Below are 18,132 nucleotides of genomic sequence, written 5' to 3' on the forward strand. Positions count from 1 at the left end.
TTGGAAAAATGGACAAGTACGTATGTTATATATTTTTCTATTTCTTTAGGCATTTTTTTTTTTAAAAAGTGTGTCTTTCTGCTTGTCTTTCTTTCCAGTTACAATATTGTCTTGCTAAATAATGACTTGCACTTCAATTTAGCTATGAAGCCAGCATAGTTTTCATGACGATATGCAATATTAATACTGTACTACTACGATAATAATAATAATAATAATAATAATAATAATAATAATAATAATAATAATAATAATAATAATACCCTTTTCTTTACTTTCAGTGAACTCTAATGAAGGAGAATAGAGCAATGAGATGACCTGTAGAGAGGTATTCTGATGTTAATGAATCCTTCATAGGCCATATAAAATGAACATACTGCTCCCATGCAAGTGTAAACAAGCACTTGTAAAAGTTACTGAAGCACAGTCTCTCAACACAAAGAAAGCATGGTCAATTATATGCAGTTCTTCAGGCATTACAAAAATGGGTATTTCTGCCCATCTGTACGTAACCAAAGGACACTGACATAAAGCACTAGGGATATACTTGAATCAGTAAATAGTCTTCCCCCATTATCTTTTACAGCGCTCTTTTGAGAACCTCACACCAGATATCACAGACTTGTGAAATGACACGTCATCATCATCATCATCATCATCATCATCATCATCATCATCATCATCATCATCATCATCAGCATCATCATCATCATCAGCAGCAGCATCATTATCATCATCATCATCATCATCATCATCATCAGCTCACTGGCAGTAACTAGAGTACACTGTTTGAGTGGCTCACTTGACCTCTTAGTGCTGCACATCCAGTCCATTGCTACACAAGACGATATAATCAGGCTTACGAGGACTTCAGTGAGATACCATTTCAAATCGCTCAACAACCTGCGAGTCTGCAACTGGAAACGACCTGTTCATTCATCTGCCGTGTGTAACAGAAGTGGGTAAAGGAACCTATGTGATACTCCGAGGATTGCACGCGGGTCAGGGGTGATGGTCATGCTGAATTGTGGGTTAGCTAATCAGAAGACCCTTCATTAACCTAGACATGCCTGAATTGTAATTCCAAGTGACCTATATGTAGGGCAATATGAAATGCACCTGAGTCACTTTAAATAATGCATTGGAAAATGCCTTGGTTTTAACCCTTGATATAGCCTGGATTTGGCTAAACTCCATATTCCTCAAATCAGAAGTGGGTGAACTCAGTTTATCCATGTTTAACCTCAACTATGCTGCTGTTTTTCATGAGTTTTCAGATCAATAAACGAAAATACATTTACAAAAAGGTTCCAGATGTGAGTTTCTTTTAGGTGAGAAAGGAAATAAGCAAGTGGCACAGGGCTGGCACTCAGGGGAATTGAGTTTAGCTTTCATTGAATCACTAAGAACACAAAACAGAGTGATTCTTGTGCAGAGGGTGCTGCTGTGTTACTCAGGACTTTGGGTATGGGGAAGGAAATGAAATGTCATTGTTTTCTCTATGAAAAGAGAGGTTTGGGCCAATCTGATTGGCAAATCTCTTTTTCCCGTGCAATGGAGTTGTGCAAATGGCAAGATCTTAATTTTACTGGCAAGGCTACAAGTTTACCATATCAGCCTCATATCAAAACATCTAATAAACACTTGATTTGTATTCACAGCACTTCAGACAGGTGATAAGCGTTGTGCCAAGGACAATGAAATCAAGCTTATTTTTGAGTAGCTTACACACATACACTACTTCCTCTTCTCACAATGATGGAAGACCCTTTTATTTTATTTGCAACACACTTCTCAATATATGTACATTTTGCTAAAAAGTATATGTATATATAATATTTATTCATACACAGGTGGCCAGATTCAAATGCAATTACAGGACCAAGTTTGTAGCGATCGGCTGGATAAAGGAATCAGTGACTATCCAGCGTCAATATGATCCATACTACAGGGACCATGTGAAATACTGGGGTGAAGATCTGCACCACTCTGTTCAGAACCGACAGCCCCCCAGACAAATGACAGGATCTCCATCAGTGACAATAAAACTGGAAGAGTGTTCACAGCAACTGTGAGGGATCTGAGAGAAGAGGATGAAGGATGGTACTGGTGTGGAATAGAAAGAACTGGCGATGATGAAGGCACTTCTGTGTATCTCACTGTCAAAGGTAACGACCTTCCTAACTATAGTAATATCAGATTCAGTTTACCAGGCATAAATAATTGTATCAGATTTATTTATTTAAAAAGATCAACACCTATTTAAATCTCCAATAAGCATCTTGGTGTTGAATCGTAGCTCATTTGAAGAGCAAGGCATGTGAAATCAAGTATTAGCAGTGTTCTAGTGATTGAGTCCTTACAATGAGATAATTGATGAACACAACATATTCAGCTGATCAAGGTAAACATACAGAACCGAGATTTCTAGATTATTTCAGTTTGAAATGTTCATATCTTTAAACAGGAAGTTTGAAACCGACTCCTTTGAGAAGATCAACAACACCAACCACATCAACTTCAATAGAAAGAACAGCAACAACCACTGAAGCCACTGTGAATACCACAGTACCACCGTCTTCCACGAGCAGGTGACATGTACACCCCTGTGCCACAGCAGTTTAATCCACACCTCGAGTGAATTCAAAATGAATCGGGTACTAAATGAAAGAGAAAATTAATGCAATAAAATACATGATGATGGTTTGTGCTTCAGAAACTTAAAGTCTTAATTCAAATTGAAACTGCAAAGGGATTTGAGCTTTCAGGGTGGCTGTCCAAGGCAAGGGCTATGAAAGCTTCAAATCACAAACACTGTTCTGTTTGCAGCACACCAGATTAACACACGGAAATGTGCAGTGTTGCATATTACTAATTCTTTTTATGACCACATCCATTTACTAGGCTAGGCTTGATATGGTTCCAGAAAGTCACCCAATCTAAATCTCATGATTAATATCCACCTCTCTCGTGTATAAATTGCAGTTAAACTAGCCTGTAAATTGTCATTTAATCTCAAACACCACCCCCTGATTTTGTGGAACTGGAAGTGCAAAGCTATTCCAATTGGCTAGTTGACTTTTCTATTCGGTTTTATCTGCTTCCCAAATGCTCAATGTGATCTATGTGGTAATTCCACATGACCACTGTCATTGTACCTGTTTATTGGGTCTGTTTACCTGTAAGGAAACTCATTTGATGTCTGTAAATGAGAATGGTGAATGATGGGTATAACCGGATAATCTACAATCGAAAGCACTTGGGTCCCTGCAAGCAACATGGAAGATAAATGTACTTACACATGACAATAAATAGGGTAAAAGCTTAATAACATACTGAGTACATCTTAATATGCACTGCTATTCACCATACTGGTTTTAATTTGCAGTTAAGATAGATCCCTACTTCGTAGGAAACGTGTTTGTCCTATTTAATATATAAAGCGTCTTTATTGTGTGTCTGTTGCTTGGAATCATTGGAGAGTCATGTTAGGAGGCTGTGTGGTCCAGTGGTTAAAGAAAAGGGCTTGTAACCAGGAGATCCCCGGTTCAAATCCCACCTCAGCCACTGACTCATTGTGAGACTCTGAGCAAGTCACTTAACCTCCTTGTGCTCCGTCTTTCGGGTGAGATGTAATTGTAAGTCACTCTGCAGCTGATGCATAGCTCACACACCCTAGTCTCTGTAAGTCGCCTTGGATAATAATAATGTTGGGGGCGTGGCTTCGTCATGGTCAACCCAGCTGACTGGCATAGCCCAAAGAAGTAACTATGATCCAGAGGCCGAACTGGGACGAATAACTTATTCTAATGAATTATAAACTTAATTGGGCATGCTTTATCAAATTGCATTGAATTGCATTGTTTTGCAGAGTTGCTATGTGGTTGACACTAAAAAAAGGAAGGAAATGAAAAACCTCAGGTTGAAGAATGTTTTTCATGCCTGCACACATACCAGCGTCTGAAATGAAGCTCCTCATACTTCTGGCTATTCTGTCAGGTAAACTCATTTCACGATTTATTTTTCACTATTTTACAATGACAGGGAAGGACAGTTTAAGTATTTCCGTGTCATATTGTGATATTGTTAAACAGGGAGAGTAGTAGGCCGTGTTTCTGAACAAGCTGTTCATTAATAAACGTGTCTGCATTTCTGTTCTCATGACCTGCATATTAAGTTCCATTGTACTGTAGCTGAGCGCTTATCATTTGTTAAATACAGTATATCATTTATGAATCTGGGATCCAAAGAAATGCCCTTTTATTGACCAAAGTGAGGAGATCGTTATTGTAGCACTGTGGTTAATGCTTGAGGACCTTGCAGCTCTTATCAGCATTGACGATGCATTTTTGGTATTTGCCCACTTGCTCACTCAGTCATGATGGTTCTCCACCTATTTACAGCCCTTCACTTCTGGCTTGAAGAAAACAAGAGCTGTCCTTTCGAGACCCTTTTAAAGCATGTGACCAGGGTTAATTTATAATGAATCAATTATTATTATTATTATTATTATTATTATTATTATTATTATTATTATTATTATTATTATTATTATTATTGCAGTTGTATACAAAAAATACATATCAAGAATTACAGTACAATTAAGAGCAATATATAAAATACAATGACTTCAGTCCTAATAAGAGCAAATGCAAAATACAGTATGATTTGATATCAGGGTAGTTCAAGAGCAGGGAACACTGTTGATAGTTACATTAGGGTTGGATACGAGTGCAAGTGAAATACAAAATTGTACAGATTGGGTTAAGTGCAGGATTAAATACAGTAAAATACCCCAGCCCTGTCATATCTAGCACATACTTCATTTTAAACAATCTGTATTTATTAAAACCCAAACAAGATACAAAAACTATTTACAGGTGCAAAGCCTCAGCCTTGCCACAATGCCTAATTCAGGATGTTGTCTGCCACATATATACTGTACTCTGTACTACACACTTTGATACTATTGGAGATTAGATAAAGGGGCATTCCGAACAGAAAATAGGAGGCACATTTTTACACAGAGAATTGTGAGGGTCTGGAACCAACTCTCCAGTAATGTTGTTGAAGCTGACACCCTGGGATATTTCAAGAAGCTGCTTGATGAGATTCTGGGATCAATAAGCTACAAACAACCAAATGAGCAAGATGGGCCGATTAGCCTCCTCTCGTTTGTAAACTTTCTTAACTACAGGGAACATTAAAAGTGAAAGAATTGTGAATGTTTATTCGATCTACAATGTTTGCATTTGTTTTCTTATTCTTCATGGAATATTTAAGTCCAAAATGTCTTTTTTGATTAAAAGGAGTTTTATCTAAAATAAATCTATTTGCATGTTACTTTGAACAGACAGATGGTCATTCTTTTGGAACCCTATATCAGAGAATGACACACATATATAATCAGCTAATGTATAAAACGGCAATCTATAGAAAAGTATTTTTATTGATGAAAGCGTGACTGTAACTAATATAGCAACGAGGTGTCCTGAACATTAGTTTGTGTGGTTGAGAGTTCTGTGTTTGGTTATTAAACCGATGTTAGTAAAGCAAGGAAACATACATTTTTACATGCAAGCAAGCATACATTTTTACATGGATAAAAACAGCATGCAAAAATGTACTTCCACTTTCTCTACACAACTAATAGATATGTTTGTGGTAACACTGACACTGATTCACAAAACCTGACTGCATGTTTTATTTATTATAGATTATAGGGTTTTTTTCTAGATGATTTATTTTTTTCAATAAACGAGCTGGCGTCAGTAAAATCTAACTACCACGAAACACGTATTGATATAAACAGCACACGACAATGACACCGTTTGCTTTTGCTCTCACAGCTCAACATTAAAACTGTAATGGTTTGGGTCACACTGGGTCCTATGTATAAAACATCATTGGATGTTTTAATTATTGACTGTTTTTACCAGACGGTTTTCCTGAATAAAAAGGGTTTGGCATTACAACTGTTCTCATTGTCTTTACAATGCCTAATTCAGGATGTTGTCTGCCACATATATACTGTACTCTGTACTACACACTTTGATGCAGGTGCTGCAGCCCTTTCTGGACCAGACCAGGTGAATGGCTTGCTTCAGGAATCAGTGACTATCCAGTGTCGTTATGGCAAAGACTACAAGGACAGAGTGAAATACTGGTGTAAAGGACAGCTTCGTATATCCTGTATCACTCTGATAAGTACTGATGCCCTCCAGACAAACGACAGGATCTCCATCAGAGATAATAAAACTGAAGGAGTGTTCACTGTAACTATGAGGGATCTGAGAGAAGAGGATGCAGGACGGTACTGGTGTGGAATAAAAAGAAGTGGCTATGATGAAGTCACTTCAGTGTATCTCACTGTCAACAAAGGTAATCAAATGTCTTACTGTAACGATACCAGATATAGTTAACTGTGATACTGGTGTGCAATTAAAAGAACATTGATACCAGATTAGGGCAATGCAGTTCACCTCACTGTCAAAGGTACGAAACCCCTTCCTAACAGCAGAAATATCAGATTACTTGAGTTTAGTTAAATGTCACTGTGATTTACACGCAAGTCTAAGAAAGCAAGCAAACAGGAAACTGAGGAAACAAATACACACACGAAAAACAGATCGTAAACACAAAATACAAGACGTTATAAATAAAGAAAGAAATAAAGGTAACATACAATTGAAATGCTTCATGCTCTTCAGTGCTCTAGTGAACGAGTTCTTGCAATGAGATCATTTATTAAAGTGTGAAATGTTGAGATTATCAAGACAAGACTAATCTGTCAGGATTCCCACATTCCTACAGTTTTAATTGTTCATGCATTTTAACAGGAACGTTGAAACCAACTACAACAACACCAACAACAACAGAAAGAACAGCCCCAGCCACTGCAAGCACTGCTGTGAACACCTCTTCATCTCCTGGACAAACAGGACACATTACTCCACAGTACAGTCTCACTTCTATACTGCGAATCAGCTTGATAGGCGTGAATTATCAGTGTATTATACACTGACTTTACTGAGGACATGAGAATGAAAATCACATGGCAGTTGTCTCAGGATCTCTGCATTTCCATTAGGCTGGGTGATCTTGAGACACGTATTTGAGGTTCTCTGTATTTCTCTTTGGTTGCGTGATGTGTAATGTCTTGAAGGATAGTTGAATGGTAAGAGGTGTGCCTACGAGCGGTGAGGGTCATGTTTCATGTCCAGACCCTGCTTCTCCACTGTATTCAACAGACTGCGATGCCAATCCATTACAATTCAATCCTCTGAGAAGTAGAGGCAGTATGAAGACACACAGGCTAGTCTGAACATTGGTCATAGAAAGTTACTGTTTTCTTTGTACTGTTTCTACACAGATCAGAATTTTCATTTTCATTTGGTTATTTTTTTCTTTTCTTTTCCATGTCCTCAGTGAACCACTTCAGTATAAAGCAGGGATTGTATTTTGAAGTTTTGAATAGGCATACACTTTAAAGAGGGACATGACTGTAAAGCCTGCATTTGCTTGTCTCTAAAGGGATTTAATATTTTAGGGCTGTATTTTCAGATTTCCTTGAAACTAGCTAACTTACTGGTACCACAGTAGTTTAATCCACACCTCGAGTGAATTAAAAATGAATCATGATGATGGTTTGTGCTTCAGAAACGTAAAGTCTTAATTCAAATTGAAACTACAAAGGGATTTGAGCTTTCGGGGTGGCTGTCCAATGCAAGGGCTAGGAAAGCTTAAAATCACAAACACTGTTCAGTTTGCAATATACCAAATTAACACATGGAAACGTCCAGTGTTGTGCATTACAAATGATTTTTATGACCAACCATTTAATTAATAAATACAGTATATGCATATAGCTGTCTCACTAGCACTAATACATATAGCTCAAACATTATTGTGAGACATAACAATGTGGCACCTAGGCTCAAACAGAAATCAGATAAGGATCAGCTCCCTAATGTTCTTGGAGATAGCTCAGGTATGGAGGTGGTCTGTCGTCAGGTGAGGATTCAGGTAACTTGTCTCGCTTGCACTAATGAGTGCCTGTCTTATATAACCTACCTACCTGCATGTGTGTGAAGCTGAACTTTGTGAGCTCTGCTTACACTCTGTTTTCCTAACACTATCCAAACACTGTCAGTTTCATGGGGTGAGCTGCAATGTTGTTCCAGACACAGTAGGTACATCTCTTCTACACAAGGTCCAATGTACCTCACTTTATCAATTCCTTGTTCTTCTGTATGCTGGGTTGGTTGAGTTGGAAGACATCCTCCCATCTTGCAGCTGTGTGAGCCACAGTGTTCTCCAGTGTGCTCACAGTATTTGTTTAACCTTTATTGACCCCTACGTACCTGTTAACCGGACTATGGTTGTTTTTGCAATTCAATACCTCTTTTAATTCCATGGTTGAATTGTATCTGTTGGTTTTTTAATGTACTTTAATATGGTTTTTAAACCTAACCACATCTTTCCATTGCACAGCTTTGATATCTGGTCTTACCTTCGCTGGATCCTGTTTGTTTTAATGCTGGCTTGTCCTCTTGTGGTGCAATTATGGGATTGTCAACGCAAGCATGGATGGTAAGGCTGGGACAGATACTGAGAATTATCTAATTGAGCAGATGCTCTCAAGGCAGAAAGTTTTGATTTAGATCATGAAAAAAGCATCACTTACAGGACAGGTAGGGAATTATTATTATTATTACATTTCTTAGCAGACGCCCTTATCCAGGGCGACTTACAATTATTACTATCGCATTATTTTTACATATAATTACCCATTTATACAGCTGGGTTTTTACTGGAACAATCTAGGTAAAGTACCTTACTCAAGGGTACAACAGCAGTGTCCCCGACCGGGGATTGAACCCTCGACCCTCTGGTCAGGAGTCCAGAGCCCTAACCACTACTCCACACTGCTGCTGTAAAACAAGTCTCCTCAATGTAATATAGGAGGTAGCGAAACCAACGCACTGTGCTGAGAGGGCATGGCTGAGATGGTGGAGCAGACAGAAGAATTGTCATTCAATTAAGTCAGCTGCTGGAGAGAGTTCATTTAAATTTTAATCACAATGCTTTTTACATGGAAAAACATATCTTAAACAAATGGGACATTTTGTTAAAGTTTGTGATAATAAGTGGTTTTGTTTAACAGTATGTATGTGTTTTCTAATGACCGTTTACTATTCCCCCCCAGTTATCCTGAACTCAACAGTACTGGTGAATGATGGGTATAACCGGATAATCTACAATCGAAAGCACTTGGGTCCCTGCAAGCAACATGGAAGATAAATGTACTTACACATGACAATAAATAGGGTGAAAGCTTAATAACATACTCAGTACATCTTAATATGCACTGCTATTCACCATACTGGTCTTAATTTGCAGTTAAGATAGAGCCCTACTTCGTAGGAAACATGTTTGTCCTATTTAATATCAAAAGAAAGTGTCTTTATTGTGTGTCTGTTGCTTGGAATCATGGGACAGTCATGTGATCATGTGAGTTACAGGAGACACACTGGCTGACGTGCAAAGGCAGGAATTCCAGTGTAAGAACTACGTCTCCCAGCAGCCTTTGAACTCCCTATCAATCAATGTGTCTCCTCAAGAGTCATGTGATTAAAATATAACCAATGAAAGCTTAATATTTACTTGCAACACCTGGTTTGGTACTGCTCATGTTTTTTTTTTATCCCATTTTATATTAACAATAATTAAAAGGAATTTCATTGTAAATAATGAAGTGATTAACTGGAATCGTATCTGTTTTCCAGCAATAACAGGGGATAGTAATTTGTTCAGGATTAAAGCAAGGGTTACAGTAATAAAATACAATTCTACAAAAGCGCTTATAATATAACATACCTATATTTCTGGTCATTATTGTTTGGTTAATATTTAGCATTACCTTTTTTTGGGGGGTGACAGAGAGTTTTGTTAATCGGATAATGTCATTTTGTTTTTAATTTAAAAAATCTGAATATAATGGTAAAAAAAGCAATTCATTTATTTATAGTTTCCCCCCCCTGGTGTTGCACAAAGCTGCTAACACATTTAAATCTATACCCTAGTTAAGGGAAAATGTATCCCTAAGGATTCTACTTAAACTTAATACTGAAGACGCTTCATGCAGATATCCACCAACTCAGTGCTTTGTTTTGTACACAGAGTGACAGACAATAAACTTCAGTGGTGACTTCCAAGATTGGAGGCACATGAACTATTGTACAGTATCAGTCTGGGTAGAATCCATTGCAGAAACACTTACTGTATTAAAATGAAGAGCAGACGCCTCCCCCCAGTGCATCTGCTCTGAATGATGTATGTGTTCTGTATCAATGTGGTTTTGAAAAAAAGGAAGGATATGAAAAACATATTCTTTTTCTCAGAAATAAGGAAGCTTTTACTCAGCCAGCTTGTACACTGGTTCTCTGTGTGTAAAATGAAGTTCCTCGTACTTCTGGCTGCTCTGTCAGGTAAAGGAAACTGGTTTAATTTGTATTTGTGTTACTATAACGGAATGATAGTTCACAGTTTTTTTTGTGTATTACAGAGCTATTGTCGTTATCGAAGTGTAAATGTTTCTGATCCCAGATTGAATGTATGGTGTGATTGTCTTTTAGAGTGATGTTGTTTTTAGAGATGTGAAATTATTGCTGTCAGCTTTTGGTCATCTTGCCAGGACACTCAGGCCTCGTTTCAATGGGCTTTTCCTGGTTTAAGAATAAATAAATACATACAAAAATAAATACATTGTGATATTGTTAAACTGGGAGCATGTATATGTGTTATCAGAACTAACAGACTCCTTTAGATCCTTGGTTTATGTATAGCAAATGGAATTATCTTTACATCAAGCTGAGCGATAAGTACAACAAACAGATTTAGATTGAGTTTAAACTGTTTTAAGTTGTGAAAGAGGCAGCTTGTCTTTTGTCACATGTACGTTTTATGGTGTGATGCATCCATAACTACAGGAAACATTAAAAGTGAAAGAATTGTGAATGTTTATTCGATCTACAATGTTTGCATTTGTTTTCTTACTCTTCATGGAATATTTAAGTCCAAAATGTCTTTTTTGATTAAAAGGAGTTTTATCTAAAATAAATCTATTTGTATGTTACTTTGAACAGACAAATGGTGATTCTTTTGGAACCCTATAGCAGAGAATGACACACATATATAATCAGCTAATGTATAAAACGGCAATCTATAGAAAAGTATTTTTTATTAATGAAAGTGTGACTGTAGCTAATATAGCAACGAGGGGTCCTGAACATTAGTGTGTGTGGTTGAGAGGACTGTGTTTGGTTATTAAACTGATGTTAGTAAAACAAGGAAACATACATTTAAACATACAAGCAAGCATACATTTTTACATGGATAAAAACAGCATGCAAAAATGTACTTCCACTTTCTCTACACAACTAATAGATATGTTTGTGGTAACACTGACACTGATTCACAAAACCTGACTGCATGTTTTATTTATTATAGATTATAGGGTTTTTTTCTAGATGATTTATTTTTTTCAATAAACAAGCTGGCGTCAGTAAAATCTAACTACCACGAAACACGTATTGATATAAACAGCACACGACAATGACACCGTTTGCTTTTGCTCTCACAGCTCAACATTAAAACTGTAATGGTTTGGGTCACACTGGGTCCTATGTATAAAACATCATTGGATGTTTTAATTAGAGACTGTTTTTACCAGCCAGTTTGCTTGAATAAAAAGGGTTTGGCATTACCACTATTCTCATTGTCTTTACAATGCCTAATTCAGGATGTTGTCTGCCACATATATACTGTACTCTGTACTACACACTTTGATGCAGGTGCTGCAGCCCTTTCTGGACCAGACCAGGTGAACGGCTTGCTTCAGGAATCAGTGACTATCCAGTGTCGTTATGGCAAAGACTACAAGGACAGAGTGAAATTCTGGTGTAAAGGACAGTATCGTATATCCTGTACCACTCTGATAAGTACTGATGCCCTCCAAACAAACGACAGGATCTCCATCAGTGATAATAAAACTGAAGGAGTGTTCACTGTAACTATGAGGCAGCTGAGAGAAGAGGATGAAGGATATTACTGTTGTGGAATACGAAGTAAACCTCTGTCTCTAGATGAAGTCACTTCTGTGTATCTCACTGTCAACAAAGGTAATCGAATGTCTTACTGTGGCGATACCAGATATAGTTAAAAATGGTAACGGGCCCCGTTCACAATGCTTTAAGTTACACAAAGATTGTTATTCTGAATAAAATATAATTTGATATTCACAAAACTTCTATATTATTGGTGGATTCATTAACAACAGTCCAGAACAGTTTCATGGTTACCAAGCGCTACTTTATTCATAGAAGCAGGCTTATAAAATCATATTTGAAATGACTCGTGAGTTACAGCTTTGTGAATGAGGCCCCAGAGTAAATGGTCTTACATTGATAAAAAGCCTATTTAATGTTTCTGTAATTTAAAGAACAACAGCAACAACAAACACACAGAAACTTGGATTGTACTGCTGGACAAGCAGAATGTGACAAGAAAAACCAAACAGAGAACTACAACATAACCACAATATTTAAACCTAAAAAATGAAATGTGCATAAAAAAACTAAACAATACCTTGATGATAGGAATCTTATTTTCAATTGTACTAAGATATACAACTCTAAAGAAAATATATGACTGATTTCAGGATCTCAGGAAGGAGGGAAACGTTACCTTATATAGAACTTTCAATCTGCAGCTTAATTCCAAGATATCTTATTGTAACGTTTTGTAAAATCAGGCTCACATCTCTGTTTCTTCATATTTATTTATTAGCAACACTATATTACACTTGTGTGACTATAATGTATAACAAGAAAGATTTTACTACTTTTGTGCCCCTTCAGACATTGTGACTGGCTGGATTCAGGGACTGGTGACTGTCCAGTGTCGTTATGATAAAGGCTTTAATAACTATGTGAAATACTGGAGTAAAGGAAGTATTTTTAAAGACAGTACTGTTCTGGTGAAAACTGATGAGACCAAGACACCAAACAGGATCTCCATCAGTGATAATAAAACTGAAGGAGTGTTCACTGTAACTATGAGGGATCTGAGAGAAGAGGATGAAGGACGGTACTGGTGTGGAATAAAAAGAATTGGCTATGATGAAGGCACTTCTGAGTATATCACTGTCAACAAAGGTAATCGAATGTCTTACTGTAATGATACCAGATGTAGTTTACTGTGGTACTGATGTGGAATTAAAAGAACATTGATACCAGATTAGGACAATGCAGTTCACCTCACTGTCAAAGGTACGAAACCCCTTCAGTTTAGTTAAATGTGACTGTGATTTACACGCAAGTCTAAGAAAGCAAGCAAAAAGGAAACTGAGGAAACAAATACACACATGAAAAACAGATCGTAAACACAAAATACAAGCCGTTATAGATAGGAAAGGAAACAAAGGTAACAATTGAAATGCTTCATGCTCTTCAGTGCTCTAGTGAACGTGTTCCTGCAATGAAATCATTTATTAAAGTGTGAAATGTTGAGATTATTAAGACAAGATTAATCTGTCAGGATTCCCACATTCCTCCAGTTTTAATTGTTCATGTATTTCAACAGGAACTTTGAAACCAACCGCTAAGACAACAACAACAACAACAACAACAACAACACCAACTGCTACAACACCAACACCAACAACAGAAAGAACAGCCCCAGCCACTGCAAGCACTGCTGTGAACACCTCTTCATCTCCTGGACAAACAGGACACACTACTTCACAGTACAGTCTCACTTCTATACTGCGAATCAGCTTGATAGGCGTGAACTATCAGTGTATTATACACTGACTTTACTGAGGACATGAGAAAAAAATCACATGGCAGTTGTCTCAGGATCTCTGCATTTCCATTAGGCTGGGTGATCTTGAGACACGTATTTGAGGTTCTCTGTATTTCTCTTTGTTTGCGTGACGTGTAATGTCTTGAAGGATAGTTGAATGGTAAGAGGTGTGCCTACGAGCGGTGAGGTTCATGTTTCATGTCCAGACCCTGCTTCTCCATTGTATTCAACAGACTGCGATGCCAATCCATTACAATTCAATCCTCTGAGAAGTAGAAGCACTATGAAGACACAAAGGCTAGTCTGAACATTGGTCATAGAAAGTTACTGTTTTCTTTGTACTGTTTCTACACAGCTCAGAATTTTAATTTGGTTATTTTCTCTTCTATTTTCCATGTCCTCAGTGTACCACTTCAGTATAAAGCAGGGATTGGATTTTGAAGTTTTGAATAGGCATACACTTTAAAGAGGGACATGACTGTAAAGCCTGCATTTGCTTGTCTCTAAAGGGATTTAATATTTTAGGGCTGTATTTTCAGGTTGCTTTGAAACTGGCTAACTGGTTCTTCTCTATTATTTCTAGAGATGCCAGTAATTTACTGATAATTCTTTCAGTCATCTGTGGATGCCTGCTATTCTTGTGTGTGCTTTGTCTAATTATCAGGATGAAGATTAACAGTAAGTGACATTACAAAATACTCTCTTCGTTTGAATTGGATACTACTGTGTGAAGCAATCACAACACCATCATCAACCACAAATGTTGGAAATACCTCCCTGGGCTCTGGTGTACTTGAGCTTGATTTCTGACCCCACAGATGTTCATAATGTAGTACTCTCTGTCCGTGGACACTGACACAACCTGCATGCTGCATATCAATGAACCTGCAGCTTGACCCAATGAGAAATGATTTGAATCCACTCATTGTAGCTGGATGGCTATCATTGCTTATGCAGTTTTTAGTATTTCAAATGGGTTTCATGTAAATCATGTGATGCAAGACTGTAAAAATTCACAAAGAGGAACAGCTTGAAATGAAAGTTAAAAAAGTAACACTTTACATTAAGTGTCTATAATTACTGTGTATTTACATAGTAGTTACTTAGTAAAGACATGTGTACTTACACATAATTGCAATATTATTGTGCATAGTTACAATGTACGTGTGCATCTTTTTCCACAATATACTGTATGTGCGTACACAATTGTATCAGAAAAGGGTTAGGGTTAGGGTGCAAGAAGATGTACACATTAAGTACTATGCATAATAACATTGTAATTATGTGTAAGTGCACATGTATTACAAAGTAACTACTCTGTACATGCACATTAATTAGAGTCACAATGAAAAGTTTTCCCAATATTACCTTCCAAATGTTATGTTTTAGAATCCAAAAACCAATAACTTTAGACCTGCATAAGTAAATGATATTGCACTAAAAGGGATGATTTCAAGAACAGTTGGATAACTTTTGCAAACTTTAAAAGCTTTGCAAAGCACAGCTGAAGCATAGTCAGTCACACGTAGCAGAGGCAAGGATAGAGAAGTGTTACTAACACTGTGGCAACATGTATTACAGCAATGCATTTCTGAGAAAAAAACATGTGTCCTCATGAGTAAACAGGAAGATATCTTGTATTTGTCTGACCACATCTCCAAGTTTAGACCTCTCTACGCTGGCTTTACTGTACGCTTTAGAGCTGGATTTAAAGAGTAAGTAGCAGGGTTCGGAAAAATATAGAGTTACACGTCCCCACGTGTCGCTACAACTGTTTAAATAACATACCTGTCGTTTTCCTTTTTATTGTTAACATCCTGACAACTTCATACACTTATACCTTTAAAGTCTGTTTTAAAGCTCTTTTCAGAATGGCCGCTCTAGTGCACTGATAGCGTAAGGGTTATTGCCCACATTGTCAAACAGGTAACACAGCAATACCGATGCATGATGTGGTACGTAAATAAAATGTGATTTAGATGACAGATCTCAAACCCCATTGCACTAGAGCGGTCATTTTGAAAAGAGCTTTGAAACAGACTTTAAAGTTCTAAGTATAAAAAGTTGTTTCAGTTGTTTAGCAACATGTGGGGACGTATAACGATATGTTTTTCGGAACCCTGCAACTTCCTCTTTAAGATCCTGCTGTTCACCTGGCGCTTAGTGGTCCTCATGGAGAATTGTTAACTCTGTATGCCCCTTCTCGGGTCACAATGATGCAGGTTTGTTGGGATCTCCGAGGTTCAAATGAGTAGTAGGGGTGAAAGCACATTCTCCTACCCCTGCACCTAGTCTTTGGAATTGATTACAACCATTGGTCAGACAATCCCACTGTTTAAAATCCAACCTAAAAACCCTTTTATTAGCTGATTAACAAATGAATAGTTTTTAATAATGCTAAACTACTAGCCTTATTGTGTGCAGTGTTTTAATTTGGTCACCACTTTGCAAGGACACATTGCATGACCATGTAACAGGCGGTGTTGTGTGACACACTGCAGTTAAAAGCTCTAAAACCACTAATGCAGATGAGCCTGGCTCTTTTGCATTGTGTTAAGATGCTCGCTTGCTGTGCGCAGGGTAGCCAGTTCGCACCCAGCCTCCGCCCTGTTACAAAAACAAAAAACATAGTTTTAATTGTTACTACTTACAAGCTCCCAAATTAAATGTCTGACTTGTTTATTTCTGGTTTTGTTAATTATTTTGGATGGGTTTTTCCTGCAGGCTAATGACCTTCTGAAATACAAAGCTTTACAAATCCAGCACAGTATATAAACTGCTTTAAAGTAAAATACTTCATAACACTTTATGTATTTTTTATTTCAGGGGATAAACAAAAAGGGGCCATAAGGAGCAGCACACCAGTAAGACCCCCTCAATATTAACCTATTTTAAAATGTCAGTAGATGTTTATTGTACCAGATAAGTATTTAATTGATTAAATATTGAATAACAAATGTACTGGTATATACAAAGTGTTACCTTATAAATTATAGTACAAAATTCATATCCCATTATTAAATATGAGTAAATCTAAAATATATAGAGCAGTGTGGAGTAGTGGTTAGGGCTCTGGACTCTTGACCGGAGGGTTGTGGGTTCAATCCCCAGTGGGGGACACTGCTGTTGTACCCTTGAGCAAGGTACTTTACCTAGATTGCTCCAGTAAAAACCCAACTGTAAAAATGGGTAATTGTATGTAAAATAATGTGATATCTGTATAATGTGAAATAATGTATAATGTGATATCTTGTAACAATTGTAAGTCGCCCTAGATAAGGGCGTCTGCTAAGAAAATAATAAAGATAAATAAAATATTTATTTAGCAGTACAATTTCAAAAAACACATACTATAGCAATTCAAACTAATAATAATAATAATAATAAATAAAGCATGTTTCTTCCTTTAGCCTTCCGTAACATATACTACAGTAAGATTTCAGAACAATGCACAGACGCCAGCAGGTGACGGAATCTATGCAAATGTGAACCCTTCCCAGAGGCAAACCGAAGCACCGCAGAGGTCTGAGTCTGTGGAGTATTCCGTCCTTGCATTCTGATTCTGAGGACTGTTCCATTGATATTGACTTGACCAGCAGTCACACAGAGGCGCAGTTTGGAAAACACCAAGAGTCCAGTGGGGTTACTGTCATGGGGGAATGTCCCCAGAGTGCCTGGATGTAAATCCAGTCCTGGGACCCCTGCATGAAGTGCTTGAGTCACAGAAACTATACCTCCTTGTGTGAATAGCTGGGTATCAGGAAATGAACACGTTATCGTTAAGTGCACTGTAAATGGCATATAGCTGTTGCATTCAATATTATTTTCAATTAGTTAATAAATACAACACAGTAAATAGTGTGCCTTTTTAGATTTGTTTTCAGAGATACTCACCTCAGTCACCATGACAAAGTGGGTTATCAACTAAATGCTTTATTTCGGCAGTGGGTTCATTTTTCAGGATTTGGTTTGTATTGATGATTAATTCAATTGCTTTTTTATAGTTTATTTGTGTATGATATCTTAATCATTATTCAAGAATTGTATGACTTTTCTGACAATTCTATCGCCTGTGTAGCATTGATTTGGTTTAATCTGTTCATATCTCTGATCTATTGTATCTGTGTAGCTGTGCTACCAGGCCTAGTTGAAGATTACTGCTTTCACTATGCTAGTAACGCTTTTGTATCTCTGTCTTGATATACAACTTTTGTACATGCTGTTGAAATAAAATATATAAATACATAATAATTAGGTGTCATGGTT

At 37.2% G+C, this 18,132-nt stretch overlaps 2 protein-coding genes across 2 annotated transcripts; both read left to right on the forward strand.

Annotated features, from left to right (window-relative positions):
• The first annotated feature begins 1,467 nt into the window (after positions 1 to 1,467).
• On the forward strand, positions 1,468 to 11,767 carry LOC117966016 (polymeric immunoglobulin receptor-like). Its single transcript, XM_059003456.1, has 6 exons — positions 1,468 to 1,513; positions 1,998 to 2,168; positions 5,830 to 6,381; positions 6,840 to 6,957; positions 8,494 to 8,592; positions 9,209 to 11,767. Exons 1-6 carry the CDS (start codon positions 1,468 to 1,470, stop codon positions 9,237 to 9,239), a joined length of 1,017 nt encoding a protein of 338 aa, XP_058859439.1. The 3' UTR covers positions 9,240 to 11,767.
• Positions 10,331 to 18,117, forward strand: LOC117966015 (CMRF35-like molecule 1). The gene is made up of 7 exons (XM_059004254.1): positions 10,331 to 10,490; positions 11,856 to 12,182; positions 12,921 to 13,217; positions 13,645 to 13,807; positions 14,450 to 14,544; positions 16,693 to 16,730; positions 17,277 to 18,117. The coding sequence occupies exons 1-7, from the start codon at positions 10,331 to 10,333 to the stop codon at positions 17,424 to 17,426; spliced, it is 1,230 nt and encodes a 409-aa protein (XP_058860237.1). The 3' UTR covers positions 17,427 to 18,117.
• Positions 18,118 to 18,132: the final 15 nt, after the last annotated feature.

Source organism: Acipenser ruthenus, chromosome 29 (assembly GCF_902713425.1).
Source record: "Acipenser ruthenus chromosome 29, fAciRut3.2 maternal haplotype, whole genome shotgun sequence".
Lineage (NCBI taxonomy): Eukaryota > Metazoa > Chordata > Actinopteri > Acipenseriformes > Acipenseridae > Acipenser > Acipenser ruthenus.